The 17,321-nt window shown below is 43.7% G+C and overlaps 2 protein-coding genes across 4 annotated transcripts in view; one reads left to right on the forward strand and one right to left on the reverse strand.

Moving 5' to 3' along the window:
* The window catches only part of COMMD10 (COMM domain containing 10), a 231,110-nt gene that overhangs the window by 129,337 nt on the left and 84,452 nt on the right, over positions 1-17,321 (forward strand). The window lies entirely within an intron of this gene.
* Positions 11,365-14,099, reverse strand: LOC135972397 (uncharacterized). Its single transcript, XM_065550349.1, has 2 exons — positions 13,149-14,099; positions 11,365-12,154 (listed from the first exon to the last, which is right to left on the reverse strand). Exons 1-2 carry the CDS (start codon positions 13,723-13,725, stop codon positions 11,679-11,681), a joined length of 1,053 nt encoding a protein of 350 aa, XP_065406421.1. The 5' UTR covers positions 13,726-14,099; the 3' UTR covers positions 11,365-11,678.

A 17,321-nucleotide genomic window follows, 5' to 3' on the forward strand; every position in this document is an offset into this window, starting at 1 on the left:
CCAGAAGAGAAGACGCATAGGTTTCAGCCCTCAGAGTTCTGCAGGTTTAATATGTGATGGCTGCATTATGGGAGCTGCTGTCTGTTTGCTCTGAATTCTAATACATAGCATGCATTGGTCTCTGGTGGAGGGAGACTGTGTCTATGGCAGAATACTGTATGAAGTCCACATTATGCTTTACCACTTGTTTTGCTCAAAAGAGAGAGAAATACCCCTGTGCACTGATCCAGTGTTATGGACTTGAGGTTTGTGGACTGAATGGTGGGGAGAGATTAATGTCAGATTTGGACCTTTGGGTTTTACCACTACCAAAATATTCAGTTTAGCTTTTAGCCATCTCATACTTTTGAGGCTGCTTTCTTAAATCTGATGCATTATTTACAGATGAGTGCAGATTCCTGCCAATTGGCTTATTTAAATGCATCATTACTGGACACCTCATCAGCTTCATCCATTTCAGCACTGTGTATCTTTACTTCATTTCAAAGCTTATTTTACTTAAGAAGCCACTACACCTTTGCTGATTTACTGGTTGTGCTCAGATGATAAGGATTTTGCTAATGTTTGTAACCATTTACAGTATACTGTTATTACCATAGGATGTAATGTTTACCATTAATGCTTCTTTCTGTTTATATGATCATATCTAAATGAGTCATTTGTTTAATAGATTGTTCATTTATTGTTATTTTTTAATCCACAACTGTTGCTAAATATTTTATGCAGAATGGTTCAGAATTTCTATTTACATTGTCTCTTGACATATACATTATTACATAAGTCCCTTTGCATTTTGCTACTTCAAATGTGTGTTAACAACAGTGTGAGTGTGGTTCTGGTCTGGAAACTGATTGTTCAAAGCCAGGTTTTGATTGAACAATAGGTTCTCTTTGGTGATGTCACAATAATGAAACAACCTAGAATGTTGCACAGATAGGATTTCAGGTCCAGTTAGAAAAAGAAAAATCCCTAAATCTGTCATGTTAAATGGATTTTATCACAAAGAAAATTGGAAGGAGGGAACACTTTACCATACTTTCATCCACTTAATATTTCCCTATTGAAATGAATAAAATAACTATTCATCTTAACTCATGTTAGGGCATTTATGTCGCCTTTGCGGCAAAAGCCTCTAGATTATATCTCCCCCTGCATCGGGACGTGCAAGGACTGTGATTGGAGCTAGTCCTTGTTCAGGCATAACAGGGAAAGCATGGAGGAAAGCAAAGTCCTGGTTTGAGGATCTTACTGTGGTGTTGGAAAAGCTGGTTCAGGTCTTGTTGCCTTAATGTTTTTATTTTTTCCACTTACTAAGTTCTTTGAGTCAGGGATCCTCTTTTTGTTCTGTTTTTGTACAGTGCCTAGCACACTGGGGTCCTAGATTCTACGATAATACAAATAATAGTGTTGAGCTGTACCACACCTAGCGTGACTGTAATGGAGGGGCAAGAGGGTTTCAGAATGCATTACATTGCCCTGAAATTGCCCCACCAAAGCAGCTGACTAGTGTAGGAGTCTGCTTCTACTTCCTGAGAGATCCTAGTCATCAGCCAAAGTGAGAGAGTGTGACCCATAGCAGTTCAAATATTGGGACTTACAGCTGGCAGGAGATGATGAATTTTGGGGGGTTGTATCCATTTATGTTGAATGCAGGAGAGAATCACTTGGATGAGCTCCTGGAAGGGCCTGTCAGTAGTTTGGGAATATGAGTTTGTCATCCCAATTATATGACTCAATATGAGAGAGTGGGTTTATAGATTGAGTGATTTGCTAATGTTCTTTGGCCTAGAGGTTGCCATGGAAGTAATCTGTGAGAATAGATTTTGAGACCTATGTTGATTCCATGGAAAGGCAATTAAGGTGCAGAAGTGCACCATTCTGCAGCTACCATTGAGAGTAGTTGTAGAACCCAGGAAAAGCAAAGATGTTAGCTATAGGAGGGGCAGATAGCTAAAGTGTTGCAAGAGAGCTGCAGCTATCCATTCACTTAAAAAGTTACATTGCAGTTTGATTTTGCTAGGAGTAAAACCAGTGTGTTGCTGTTAGTGGAGAAACAAGAACTGTCACTAGAGACATATTAGCAAGTATGTTGTTCCTTGTTATTTAAAATGTTTCAACAATGAATAGCCACTTGTATCCTTGATTTAATCCTAGTGAAGATCCAGGCCTTTGGGTTTTTTGAGGTGCATCTTTGTAAGTAGAGCAGAAAACAGTCTTTCCCTCCCATGAAACATTTCAAATTTTTGGAAAAAAAAATCATCCTGAATTGGGATTGAAAGATCAAAAATTCAAAATTTGTCATGGGAGGGAAAGATTGAAAAAAATCCATTTCTGGAAGACCAGAGTGAAATTTTTCAGCTTCCTCCCCATTCTGCCGAGTTCTGCAGATGGGTGACCATGTCAGCCCTGGAAACCTTGCCCTTCCTTCCCTCCCCCAACCCCCCAGCCCATCAATAATTGTAAGGGTAGGTTGGGGGGAAAGGAAGTGGAGGGGCAAAAAAAAAAAAGGCCACCATTGTTGAGTTTATCTAGCCATGATATTCTGGTGTGGTCCATAATAGCTGAGGTGATGTAAAAGTAAACTTTGAAGCAAAATATTCAGAAAAGAATCTAGAATTAGTGCTGCATTCCTGTGAGAGTGGTTAAAACCTTGTAAGAAGTTTTATGACTCTTCTTTGTGGAGTATGGGAACCTGGAAGTTGTCAGTTTGTGCATTTCCCCCCCCCCCCCCCCCAGTCTATTCAAATTTTAATCCAAATTTATATTGGACTCCAAAATTTTTACTTTATGTCATCAAGCAACTTGACTTGTACCTCTGTTCAGATTGGGACATGGTGTGCCACCCAAGAACTATTCCACTATGGTGGTGGATAGTTAAGGCTAAAGCATTGTTCTTGCTTATGCTTTTAATCATAAAAAGAAGAACAGGAGTACTTGTGGCACCTTAGAGACTAACAAATTTATGCATCCGAAGAAGTGGGCTGTAGTCCACGAAAGCTTATGCTCTAATAAATTTGTTAGTCTCTAAGGTGCCACAAGTACTCCTGTTCTTCTTTTTGCGGATACAGACTAACACGGCTGCTACTCTGAAACCTTTTAATCATAGGTGTTGTCATTAGAGACATATTTAAAATGGATATTTAAAAATATAGAGGTGCAGGGCTAGTCACAATCTAGCTGTTATCATTTTCCACTCTTGATTGAATTTTTGTCAGTGGCTACCTTGAGTTCTCTTTCTGATATTAACTGTTTGTCCCAAAGATAATCAACAATGGGATTGTAAAAATCAAATGAAAGTTTACTAATCCCCCTTTTGAAGATTCCATCAGAGTTGAAAACTAAGCTTGGGATCCTTAGATGTGAGTATTTATTGAGCTGCTATAAAGTAGATTCTCCATTCAAAGGGGGAAGGACAGTATAGTGGTAAAAATGAGGGACTGGAAGTGAGGAAAGCAGGGTCCTATTCTCGGGTCTTCCACACTTCTGAAATTTTGGGCTAGTCACTTAATCTCTCAGCATAAAACACTGGTTATAATACTGTGTAATTCACTGCACTATGTAATATTTGAGTTTTAAATAAATTTATGCAAACAGTGAATAAGGGCCTAGCAGAGTTGGAAGTAATATTTGGATACTGTACCTCACACTTCTTTAAATGTCCAGTTAAAGTACAAGCTTATTAACACCAGCTTTCTCGTCTATTATATTTTGTAAACCTTTCAGTAGAACTGCAATATCAAAGCAGGAGGTAATTATTGTTTGGTTATTTTGAGACCTACTCAAGAGTTCATGCAGCTTTAAATTGTGGTCATATGTTGATAATTTTGAAGTCCTGTGTGGAAAAATAAGAATTTACTGCAGGCGTGCTTTCTGTTGTTCCACATTATTAGAAAATCCATGTTCTTAGAATAGAACTCTGTTTCTACTTTATATCTTTTGTAATCAGTTTTCATCAAAGCTGAATAATTAGACATTTCATCTTCTCTTACAATTTTCACTGTCTTTTGGTGATGGCTGAGGACTTATGTCATATTCAAACGGGCTCTAAGCCATTGTGGTTAGAACAATCTCCCTCTTTTTCCTTCCTTTTAAAAACATTTTTGACTGAATCCTATGCTGTGGCTTCATTAAACTGCTAGGCTTAGCTTCTTGTGTTGCCTTATTAGCTTAATATTTGATTAGACTCTTTATATGAACAGTGCACCAGGAACAGAAAAGTAAATCTTAATTATCTGAATGTTTTTATTGTGTTACATTTTTACATAGTGTACATCCTTCTTGATATATTTAATTATAATGTGAATTTTGCCACATCCTTACACTCAGACATCAGGACATGACCATGCAAATGTATTTCCCACAGGAAATCTACAAAGAGCACTGTCACTGATTTGTTTATTACTCCCTTCCTTCTCTCTTCTAACCCGCAGTTGGACATCACCACGTGCCAGCTTTTAAAATCCATTTCTTTTTTTTAGAAATCAGAATTAGCTTTGATATCCCTCTAAAATTACTTCATCAATTAAGAGATTAACTACCATTTCTGAATGACCTAAAAAGTATTGTTTTTTTACCGAGTGCTGTCAGTGTGTTTGGCACTGTACTATGCCTAAAGGGAGACATACTCTAAAGTAGACAGACAGTACACTGCAGATAAGGTTGGCAAATTGAAGGCCCAAGAGCAAAATCTGTGTCCATTATTTTTTAAGTTAGTTTCTATTGTGTTTTAGAACACCAGAAGTCTAACACTGAAGGCTTCACAGAAGTGTGTGTTAAGGAATAATTTGAATGAAGAGGGATTTGGTCATTTCTTGCATAAGTGGGAGACTCTTCCAGGCCTAAGAGGATAGCATGGAAGAAAGCATAAAGACTATAGTGGGTCAAGAGCTTCCTCCTTCAGTTAACAACTGCCCAAGAACTGTCATTTTTTTCTAGGATGAAAAGCAATCCTTCTTAACTGGGTTAAAAACTCCCCACCTTTAACACCCTAAAAATTGGCCCTTTTGGGGAATCCTTTTCAACTGCAGGACTGAAAACTGAAACTGACTGTATGTCTGAATTCTGGAGACAGTTACTACACCATCTACCTAAGAAAACTCAAAAGATGGTGAATGCTGGATGAATGAACTAATCTTGGAATTACTCTCCACAACACAATATAGATTATAGGGAATGTAACCATTTTTTCACTTTTTAAAAATTAACTGAAAAGAATTCCGTTAAGAGTATCATGCTGTGGCATATTTAGTAGTGATGACAAGTGTTTAGCAGGAGAAAAAAGCCCACAGCTAAGTCAAAAACATGGAGAGCTGGGGGAATTTGGGAAGAGCATGGGCCATTACAGTGGGATAAGGGAGAGACAAGAGAGAACATAGGGGGAAAATCAAATCAGTATCTTAGATGTCTGTACACTAATGCGAGAAGTAAGGGGAATAAGCAGGAAGAACTAGTTAATAAACAGAACTATGACAGTTGGCATCACAGAGACTTGGTGGGATAATACACAACTGGAATATTGGTATAGAAAGTACAGCTTGCTCAGGAAGGACAGGCAGGGAAAAAAAGTGTTTTATATATATATATATATACACTTTGACTGAAGTTGAAATGGAAATAGGAGACAGTTTTGTTGAAAGTCTCTGGGTAAGGATAAAAGTGGTAAAAAACAAGGGTGATGTCACGGTAGGGGTCTACTACAGACCACCTACCCAGGAAGAGGAGGTGGATGAGGCTTTTTATAAACAGCTAACAAAATCATCCAAAGCACAGGACATGGTGATGATGGGGAACTTCAGCTACCCAGACCTCTGTTGGGATAATAACACAGCAGGGCACAGATTATCCAACAAGTTCTTGGAATGTATTGGAGACAGTTTTTTATTTCAGAAGGTGGAGAAACCCAGTAGGGGAGAGGCTGTACTAGATTTCATTTTGACAAATAGGGAAGAACTGGTTGAGAATTTGAAAGTGGACAGGGCCGGCTCTAGGTTTTTTGCCGCCCCAAGCTCTGAGAGCGCAACTGCCGAAGCGCAAAAAAAAAAAAAGCCCTGAGAGTGCAACTGCCAAAGCAAAAACAAAAACAAAACAAAAAACGGGTGGCCGGAATGCCGCATCTGGAATTGTGCTGCCCCAAGCACGTGCTTGGTTTGCTGGTGCCTAGAGCCAGTCCTGAGAGTGGAAGGCAGCTTGGGTGAAAGTGATCATGAAATCTGCAAATTTGACACCATCAGCTCAGGATTAAACAAAGACTGTGAATGGCTAGCCAACTACAAAAGCAGTTTCTCCTCCCTTGGTGTTCACACCTCAAATGCTAGAAGAGGGCCTCATCCTCCCTGATTGAACTAACCTCGTTATCTCTAGCCTGACTCACTCTTGCTTGCATATTTATACCTGCCTCTGGATATTTCCACTACATGCATCCGATGAAGTGGGTATTCACCCACGAAAGCTCATGCTCCAATACGTCTATTAGTCTATAAGGTGCCACAGGACTCTTTGCATGAAATGATAAGAGTTCTTAATTCTAAGGAATGGTAGGAGGGAAAACAGTACAATAAAGAAAATGGATTACAAGCAGGCAGACGTTAGCAAACTCAGGTTGTTGGTAGGTATGATCCCTTGGGAAGCAAGTCTAAGGGGAAAAACAATTCAAGAGAGTTGGCAGTGTTTCAAAGAGACCAGGGCAACAGAGCAAACTATCCCACTGCATAAGAAAGGTAGGAAGTTTGGCAAGAGACCACCCTGGCTTAACCAGAAGATCTTCAATTATCTGAAATTCAAAAAAGAATTCTACAAAAAGTGGAAACTTGGTCAGATTACAAAGTATATAGGGACAAGGCCAAGGCACATAACAAAATTAAACTAGCTAGAGACATAAAGGGTAACAAGAAAATGTTTTACAACTACATTAGTAGCAAGGGAAAGACCAAGGACAGGGTAGGCCTGTTACTCAATGGCGGGAGGGAGACAATACCAGTAAACATGGAAATGGCAGAAGTGCAAAATGACTTTTTTATTTCAGTTTTCACCAAAAAGGTTAGTAGCAATTGAACATCTAACTTAATGAATGCCAGTGAAAATGAGGTAGGATCAGAGGCTAAAACAGGAAAAGAACAAGTTAAAAATTAAGTAGACAAGTTAGATGTTTTCAAGTCACCCAGGCCTGATTAAATACATGCTAGAATACTGAATGAGGTAATTGAGGTGATATCTGAGTCATTAGCGATTATCTTTGAAAAGTTATGGAAAACAGGTGAGATTCCTGAGGACTGGAAAAGGGCAAATATACTGCCAATCTATAAAAAAGGAAATAAGGACAACCCGGGCAATTACAGATCAGTCAATTTAACTTCAGTACCCAGAAAGATAATGGAGCAAATAATTAAGCAATCAAATTGCAGACACCTAGAAGATAATAAGGTGATAACTAACACACAGCATGGATTTGTCTAGAACAAATTGTATCAAACCAACCTAATAGCTTTCTTTAACAGGATAACAAGCTTTGTGGATGTGGGGAAGAGGTAGATGTGGTATATCTTGACTTTAGTAAGGCTTTTGATACTGTCTCGCATGACCTTCTCATAAAAACAAACTAGGGAAATATAACCTAGATGGAGCTACTGTAAGGTGGGTGCATAGCTGGTTGGAAAACTGTTCCCATAGAATAGTTTTCAGTGCTTCACAGTCAAGCTGGAAGAGCATATCAATGGGTCCTGCAGGGATCAGTTCTGAGTCTGGTTCTGTTCAATATCTTCATCAGTGATTTATATAATGGCATAGAGAGTACACTTAAAAGTTTGTGGATGATACCACACTGGGAGTGGTTGCAAGTACTTTGGAGGATAGGATTAAAATTCAAAATGATCTGGACAAACTGGAGGTATAGTCTGAAGTAAATACGATGAAATTCAGTAAGGACAAATGCAAAGTACTCCACTTAGGAAGGAACAATCAGTTGCACCCATTCAAACTGGGGAATGACTGCCTAGGAAAGAGTACTACAGAAAGGGATCTGGGGGTCATAGTGGATCACAAGCTAAATATGAATCAACAGTGTAACACTGTTGCAAAAAAAGCAAACAACATTCTGGGATTTATTAACAGGAGTGTTGTAAGCAAGACACGAGAAGTCATTCTTCTGCTCTAGTCCATGCTGATTAGGCCTTAGCTGAAGTATTGTGTCCAGTTCTGGGCACCACATTTCAGGAAAAATATGAACAAATTGGAGAAAGTGCAAAGAAGAGCAACAAAAATTATTAAAGGTATAGAAAACATGACCTGTGAGGGAAGATTGGAAAAAATTGGGTTTGTTTAGTCTGGAGAAGAGAGGACTGAGGGGGGACATAAGTTTTCAAGTATATAAAAGGTTGTTACAAGGAAGAGGGAGGAAAAGTGTTCTTAATCTCTGAGGATAGGACAAGAAGCAATGGGCTTAAATTGCAGCAAGTTTAGGTTGCAGTTTAACATAAGAACATAACATAAGAACATAAGAACGGCCGTACCGGGTCAGACCAAAGGTCCATCTAGCCCAGTATCCTGTCTACCAACAGTGGCCAATGCCAGGTGCCCCAGAGGGAGTGGAACAACAGGCAATGATCAAGTGATCTCTCTCCTGCCATACATCTCCATCCTCTGACAAACAGAGGCTAGGGACACCATTCCTTACCCATCTTGGCTAATAGCCATTAATGGATTTAACCACCATGAATTTATCCAGTTCTCTTTTAAATGCTGTTATAGTCCTAGCCTTCACAACCTCCTCAGGTAAGGAGTTCCACAAGTTGACTGTGCGCTGCGTGAAGAACAACTTCCTTGTATTTGTTTTCAACCTGCTGCCTATTAATTTCATTTGGTGACCCCTAGTACTTGTATTATGGGTATAAGTAAATAACTTTTCCTTATCCACTTTCTCCACATCATTCATGATTTTATATACCTCTATCATATCCCCCTTAGTTTCATCTTTTCCAAGTCTTAGCCTCTTTAATCTCTCCTCATATGGGACCCGTTCCAAACCCCTAATCATTTTAGTTGCCCTTTTCTGAATCTTTTCTAGTGCCAGTATATCTTTTTTGAGATGAGGAGACCACATCTGTACGCAGTATTCGAGATGTGGGCGTACCATCGATTTATATAAGGGCAATAATATAGTCTCAGTCTTATTCTCTATCCCCTTTTTAATTATCCCTAACATCCTGTTTGCTTTTTTGACCGCCTCTGCACACTGCGCGGACATCTTCAGAGAACTATCCACGATGACTCTAAGGCCTTGTCTACACTACGAGAGTAGTTCGATTTTACTTGCATCGAATTTTTGTAATCGATATTGCAAAGTCGAACGTGTGTGTCCACACTAAGGACAGTAATTCGACTTTGTGCGTCCACACTAACGGTGATAGCGTCGACATTCGAAGCGGTGCACTGTGGTCAGCTATCCCACAGTTCCCGCAGTCCCCTCTGCCCATTGGAATTCTGGGTGTAGCCGGCAATGCCTTCTGGGTAACAAAATGAGTCGAGGGTGCTTTTGGGAAACTGTCGTCATCCGTCCATCACTCCCGCCCTCCCTCCCTGAAAGCGCCGGCGGGAAAACAGTTCGCGCGCTTTTCCAGTCATTGACAGCGCGGACGCCACTGTACTCCGAGCATGGAGCCCGCTGCGACCATCGCTGCAGTTGTGGCCGCTCTCAACGTCTCGCAGCTTATCATAAAGGTTTCCCTGAGGCAGATGCAGAAAAGTCAGGCAAGGAGGCTACGGCACCGCGGTGATGTCCTGAAGTCTGAGAGTAGCACAGACCTGTCAGAAAGCAGGCGACCCAGCGCCGAGGACATCACAGTGGCAATGGGTCATGTTGATGCCGTGGAACGGCGATTCTGGGCACGGGAAACAAGCACTGAGTGGTGGGACCGCATAGTGCTGCAGGTCTGGGATGAATCCCAGTGGCTGCGAAACTTTCGCATGCGGAAGGGAACTTTCCTGGAACTTTGTGAGTTGCTGTCCCCTGCCCTGAAGCGCAGTGACACCCGGTTGCGAGCTGCACTGAGTGTACAGAAGCGAGTGGCCATAGCCCTGTGGAAGCTTGCAACGCCAGACAGCTACCGGTCAGTCGCGAACCAGTTTGGGGTGGGCAAATCTACCGTGGGGGTTGTTGTGATGCAAGTAGCGAAGGCAATCGTTGATGTACTGCTGCCAAAGGTAGTGACCCTGGGAAACGTGGAGGCGATCATAGATGGCTTCGCAGCGATGGGATTCCCAAACTGCGGTGGGGCCATAGATGGAACTCACATCCCTATCCTGGCACCGGACCACCAGGCCACCCAGTACATTAACCGAAAGGGATACTTTTCCATGGTGCTGCAAGCACTGGTGGACCACAGGGGACGTTTTACCAACATCTACGTGGGATGGCCGGGCAAGGTTCATGACGCTCGTGTTTTCAGGAACTCTGGTCTGTTTAGACGGCTGCAACAAGGTATTTACTTCCCGGACCACAAAATAACTGTTGGGGATGTGGAGATGCCTATAGTCATCCTCGGGGACCCAGCCTACCCGCTAATGCCCTGGCTCATGAAGCCCTATACTGGCGCCCTGGACACTGAAAAAGAACTCTTCAACTACCGGCTGAGCAAGTGCAGAATGGTGGTGGAGTGTGCTTTTGGCCGTCTCAAGGGGAGATGGAGAAGCTTACTGACTCGCTGTGATCTCAGCGAAACCAATATCCCCATTGTTATAGCAGCTTGCTGTGTGCTCCACAATCTCTGTGAGAGCAAGGGGGAGACCTTTATGGCGGGGTGGGAGGTTGAGGAAAATAGCCTTGCTGGTGATTACTCACAGCCAGACAGCCGGGCGATTAGAAGAGACCAGCGGGAAGCGCTGTGCATCCGGGAGGCTTTGAAAGCAAAGTTCCTGAGTGAGCAGGGTAACCTGTGATTTTATAGTTTGTGTACTGAGAAGCTAAACCTGCCCCCGTTTCTTTACCCAGGTAATGTTGACTATCCTATCCAGTTACATACCCCCTTCACCCCCCCTCCAACACACGTGTCGAAATAAAAATAGTTCTACTTTGTTAAAGCACACCGTTTTCTTTAATACTGTTTTAGCGGGAATTTTTTAAAACTGGGACGCAGACTGTGGTGCGGGGCGGGTCTAGTGTTGTGATGCGAATGCAGCTTCTAAACTCAAGGATTGACAGGCTCCGCTGCGGTGGGATGCTTGTTTCAACGGAGCCTGTCACCCCTCCTGATCGGGACTGTGTGTATGGGAGGTCTATTTGACTTTGTGGCAGGGGGAGGACGGTTACAGATCCCATGCTGTGTGGCTCTGTGATCCTGTCTAAGGACCGGCGCTTAAGATCTGTAACTGCCCTCCCCCGCCACAAAGTCACAGAGCAACCCACCCCCCCCAACATTACATCAAAACAACCTCCCAGACTAACCGGGGCAACTAGTCACTGCATCACTGCACTGTGTATGTGCCCTGCTGCTGTGCCTGCCCCCGACTATGTACCCTGCCAAAGGAGACTGTCCTGTCCAATTTCCAACCCCCTTTCCCCTCCTCCTCCAAAAGAACATGATTGAAACAGTAGTTAACAGAAACGAATTTTTTATTATCAACTACACATGGCATTGGGAGGTGAAACTTGGACGTGGGCTTGTGTCAGGCGGTAAGGAAAGAACTTTTCAAATTTTGGGAAATGAGAGCCTTCTGCTACTAGAGCTCTCTGCAGGGGTGGAGTGAGAGTTAGCAGGGACTCTGCCGCCTCTCCTTCTTTGCACTTTGGGTGAGGTGGGTATGGGACTTGGTGGCGGGGGAGGGCGGTTAGAGATGGACTGCAGCGGGGCTCTGTCCTCCTGCCTCCGTTCCTGCAGAACATCCACAAGGCGCCGGAGTGTGTCCGTTTGCTCCCTCAGTAGTCCAAGCAGCGTTAGAGTCGCCTGCTGGTCTTCCTGCCGCCACCTCTCCTCCCGATCCATGTTGGCTTGGTGCATTCGGGTCAAGTTCTCCCGCCACTGGGTCTGCTGTGCTGCCTGGGCTTGGGAAGAGGCCATAAGCTCAGAGAACATGTCCTCCCGTGTCCTCTTCTTCCTACGCCTAATCCGCGCTAGCCTCTGGGAGTGTGATTCCAGGCTAGGTTGTGAGACAGTCGCAGACGGGGCTGTGGAAATGGGAAAAAGGGAGTGAATTCCTCTGAAAGATAAATGTAGTTGTGAACAAAGAACATAGTCTTTCTCTGTGAACAAGACCATGCACAGCACCTTTCACATGCGCACTCAGCACAAGGTCGAATTCTCGGCCTTCGCATTCTGTGCCTGGGGTCTTGAACAGCACATTTGAGAAGCGAGGCAGCACAACGGAATTTCTGTTGCAGGCAGACATGGTAAGCCGTACACTTGTGGCAGTTTAAAACTTTTATATTACCACTGGCCTCATTTCACATTTAAATCAATGTCAGTCCCTGCTGCCAGCAATCCGGCAAGCGGGAACTCTGCCCCTGTCCCACCCCCTCGCGGCTGTCCCCGGGAACGATCCCTTTCGGCTGCCCCTCTCCCGCCTCCACCGCGTGGCTGCAAACCAGCGGTGACAGTTCTGTAAAGGAACGGGAAAGCAGTCCCAACACTAACATTCCCCTACCTAATTAAAAGCAGGTCACCATGGCCGACATCACCCTGATGAGGATCTCCGAGAGCGACAAAGAGAGAATGCTCCGGGAAAGCCTCCAAAGACCAGGGCCGTATGCCGCCCTGCTGTGCAGAGCAATGATCCCCGAGTACCTGATAATCTCGTGGCGCGGCAACGTGTCGTACTTCGGAGGACCCAATAAGGCCGCTCTCCCCAAGAACCTCATGCAACGGCTTTCAAGTTACCTCCAGGAGAGCTTCATCGAGATGTCCCAGGAGGATTACTGCTCTATCCCCGCACATATAGACCGCATTTTACTGTAGCTGCAGTAGCAGGGAATACACAGTAGAGCGGCTTGTGCAGGACAATCACTGAAAACCGGACATTGCTAGATTTCTTTTCAAAACTTGCACTGCCCCTTACTAAACCGTTAAGCGCCTAGGGCACACTAATCATGAACAACCCATTCTTTTAATTGTTAATATTCCTGTTTTGTTAAAAATAAATGTTTAGATGTTTACAACACTTACTGGCTGATCCTTCACCAGATTCTGTGTCCGGGGTAATGGCTGGGGACGCTTCGTAGGGGATCTCTGTAAGGGTGATGAAGAGATCCTGGCTGTCGGGGAAATCAGCGTTGTGAGAGCTGCCAACTGCCTCGCCCTCCTCATCTCCTTCCTCATCTTCCCCGTCCCCTAACATGTCTGAGGAACCGGCCGTGGACAGTATCCCATCCTCAGAGTCCACGGTCACTGGTGGGGTAGTGGTGGCGGCAGCACCGAGGATGGAATGCAGTGCCTCGTAGAAACGGGATGTCTGGGGATGGGATCCGGAGCGTCCGTTTGCCTCTTTGGTCTTCTGGTAGCCTTGTCTCAGCTCCTTGATTTTCACGCGGCACTGCGTTGCATCCCGGCTGTATCCTCTCTCTGCCATGTCTTTAGAGATCTTCTCGTAGATCTTTGCATTCCTTCTTTTGGATCGCAGCTCGGAAAGCACGGACTCATCGCCCCACACAGCGATGAGATCCAAGACTTCACGATCAGTCCATGCTGGGGCTCTCTTTCTATTCACAGACTGCATGGCCATCACTGCTGGAGAGCTCTGCATCGTTGCCAGTGCTGCTGTGCTCGCCACGATGTCCAGACAGGAAATGAGATTCAAACTGGCCAGACAGGAAAAGGAATTCAAATTCAAATTTTCCCGGGGCTTTTCCTGTGTGGCTGGTCAGAGCATCCGAGCTCGCACTGCTGTCCAGAGCGTCAACAGAGTGGTGCACTGTGGGATAGCTCCCGGAGCTATTAGCGTCGATTTCCATCCACACCTAGCCTAATTCGACATGGCCATGTCGAATTTAGCGCTACTCCCCTCGTCGGGGAGGAGTACAGAAGTCGAATTAAAGAGACCTCTATGTCGAACTAAATAGCATCGCAGTGTGGACGGGTGCAGGGTTAATTCGATTTAACGGCGCTAACTTCGACATAAACGCCTAGTGTAGACCAGGCCTAAGATCTTTTTCCTGACTTGTTGTAGCTAAATTAGCCCCCATCATATTGTATGTGTAGTTGGGGTTATTTTTTCCAATGTGCATTACTTTACATTTATCCACATTAAATTTCATTTGCCATTTTGTTGCCCAATCACTTAGTTTTGTGAGATCTTTTTGAAGTTCATCACAGTCTGCTTTGGTCTTAACTATCTTGAGCAGTTTAGTATCATCTGCAAACTTTGCCACCTCACTGTTTACCCCTTTCTCCAGATCATTTATAAATAAGTTGAATAGGATTGGTCCGAAGACTGACCCTTGGGGAACACCACTAGTTACCCCTCTCCATTCTGAGAATTTACCATTAATTCCTACCCTTTGTTCCCGGTCTTTTAACCAGTTCTCAATCCATGAAAAGACCTTCCCTTTTATCCCATGACAACTTAATTTACGTAAGAGCCTTTGGTGAGGAACCTTGTCAAAGGCTTTCTGGAAATCTAAGTACACTTTGTCCGCTGGATCCCCCTTGTCCACATGTTTGTTGACCCCTTCAAAGAACTCTAATAGATTAGTAAGACACGATTTCCCTTTACAGAAACCATGTTGACTATTGCTCAACAGTTTGTTTTTCTATGTGTCTGACAATTTTATTCTTAACTATTGTTTCGACTAATTTGCCCGGTACCGACGTTAGACTTACCGGTCTGTAATTGCCGGGATCATCTCTGGAGCCCTTTTTAAATATTGGCGTTACATTAGCTAACTTCCAGTCATTGGGTACAGAAGCCGATTTAAAGGACAGGTTACAAACCTTAGTTAATAGTTCCGCAACTTCACATTTGAGTTCTTTCAGAACTCTTGGGTGAATGCCATCTGGTCCCGGTGACTTGTTAATGTTAAGTTTATTAATTAATTCCAAACCCATCTCTAGTGACACTTCAATCTGTGACAGTTCCTCAGATTTGTCACCTACAAAAGCCGGCTCAGGTTTGGGAATCTCCCTAACAGCCTCAGCCGTGAAGACTGAAGCAAAGAATCCATTTAGTTTCTCCGCAATGACTTTATCGTCTTTAAGCGCTCCTTTTGTATCTCGATCCCCACTGGTTGTTTAGCAGGCTTCCTGCTTCTGATATACTTAAAAAACATTTTGTTATTACCTTTGGAGTTTTTGGCTAGCTGTTCTTCAAACTCTTCTTTGGCTTTTCTTATTACATTCTTGCACTTAATTTGGCAGCGTTTATGCTCCTTTCTGTTTGCTTCACTAGGATTTGACTTCCACTTTTTAAAAGAAGTCTTTTTATCTCTCACTGCTTCTTTTATATGGTTGTTAAGCCATGGTGGCTCTTTTTTAGTTCTTTTACTGTGTTTCTTAATTTGGGGTATACATTGCAGTTGCGCCTCTATTATGGTGTCTTTAAAAAGCGCCTATGCAGCTTGCAGGGATTTCACTTTAGTCACTGTACTTTTTAACTTCTGTTTAACTAACCCCCTCATTTTTGCATAGTTCCCCCTTTTGAAATTAAATGCCACAGGGTTGGGCTGTTGAGATGTTCTTCCCACCACAGGGATGTTGAATGCTATTGTATTATGGTCACTATTTCCAAGCGGTCCTGTTATAGTTACCTCTTGGACCAGCTCCTGCGCTCCACTCAGGACTAAATCTAGAGTTGCCTCTCCCCTTGTGGGTTCCCGTACCAGCTGCTCCATGAAGCAGTCATTTAAAGTATCAAGAAATTTTATCTCTGCATTTCGTCCTGAAGTGAAATGTTCCCAGTCAATATGGGGATAATTGAAATCCCCCACTATTATTGGGTTCTTAATTTTGATAGCCTCTCTAATTTCCCTTAGCATTTCATCATCACTATCACTGTCCTGGTCAGGTGGTCGATAATAGATCCCTAATGTTATATTCATATTAGAGCATGAAATTTCTATCCATAGAGATTCTATGGAACATGTAGATTCACTTAAGATTTTTACTTCATTTGATTCTACATTTTCTTTCACATATAGTGCCACTCCCACCCCCACACCCCCCCGCACGACCTGTTCTGTCCTTCCGATATATTTTGTACCCTGGAATGATTGTGTCCCATTGATTGCTCTCAGTCCACCAGGTTTCTGTGATGCCTATTATATCAATATCCTCCTTTATCACAAGGCACTCTAGTTCACCCATCTTATTATTTAGACTTCTAGCATTTGTGTACAAACACTTTAAAAACTTGTCACTGTCTCTTTGTCTGCCCTTTTCTGATGTGTTAGATTCTTTTTTATGTGAATGTTTATCATCTGATCTGGCCCTTACATTATCCTCCTCCATCCTCTGCTGACTATAACCTGGAGATTCTCTATCATTAGACTTTCCCCTAAGAGAAGTCTCTGTCCGATCCACATGCTCCTCTGCAGCAATCTGCTTTCCCCCATCTCCTAGTTTAAAAACTGCTCTACAACCTTTTTAATGTTTAGTGCCAGCAGTCTGGTTCCACTTTGGTTTAGGTGGAGCCCATCTCTCCTGTATAGGCTCCCCCCATCCCAAAAGTTTCCCCAGTTCCTAGTGAAAGTAAACCCCTCCTCTCTACAGCATCGTCTCATCCACGCATTGAGACTCTGAAGCTCTGCCTGCCTACCCGGCCCTGCACGTGGAACTGGGACCATTTCTGAGAATGCCACCATAGAGGTCCTGGATTTCAGTCTCTTCCCTAGCAGCCTACATTTGGCCTCCAGGACATCTCTCCTACCCTTCCCTATATCATTGGTACCTACATGTACCACGACCACCGGCTCCTCCCCAGCACTACAGATAAGTCTGTCTAGATGCCTCGAGAGATCCGCAACCTTTGCACCAGGCAGGCAAGTCACCATGCGGTTCTCCCGATCATCACAAACCCAGCTATCTACGTTTCTAATGATCGAATCTCCCATTACTAACACCTGCCTTTTCCTAGCAACTGGAGTTCCCTCCCCCGGAGAGGTAACCTCAGTGCAAGAGGCAACCCCAGCACCATCTGGAAGGAGGGTCCCAACTACGGGAAGGTTTCCCTCTGTTCCCGTTGACTGCTCTGCTTCTTTGGGCCTTTCATCCTCCTCAACAGCACAGGGGCTGTCTGACCGGAGGTGGGACAATTCTACAGTGTCCCGGAAAGCCTCATCAACATACCTCTCTGCCTCCCTTAGCTCCTCCTGTTCCGCTACCCTGGCCTCCAAAGTCTGTACGTGG

The sequence above is a fragment of the Chrysemys picta genome, chromosome 6 (genome assembly GCF_011386835.1).
Source record: "Chrysemys picta bellii isolate R12L10 chromosome 6, ASM1138683v2, whole genome shotgun sequence".
In the NCBI taxonomy this organism is placed as follows: domain Eukaryota; kingdom Metazoa; phylum Chordata; order Testudines; family Emydidae; genus Chrysemys; species Chrysemys picta.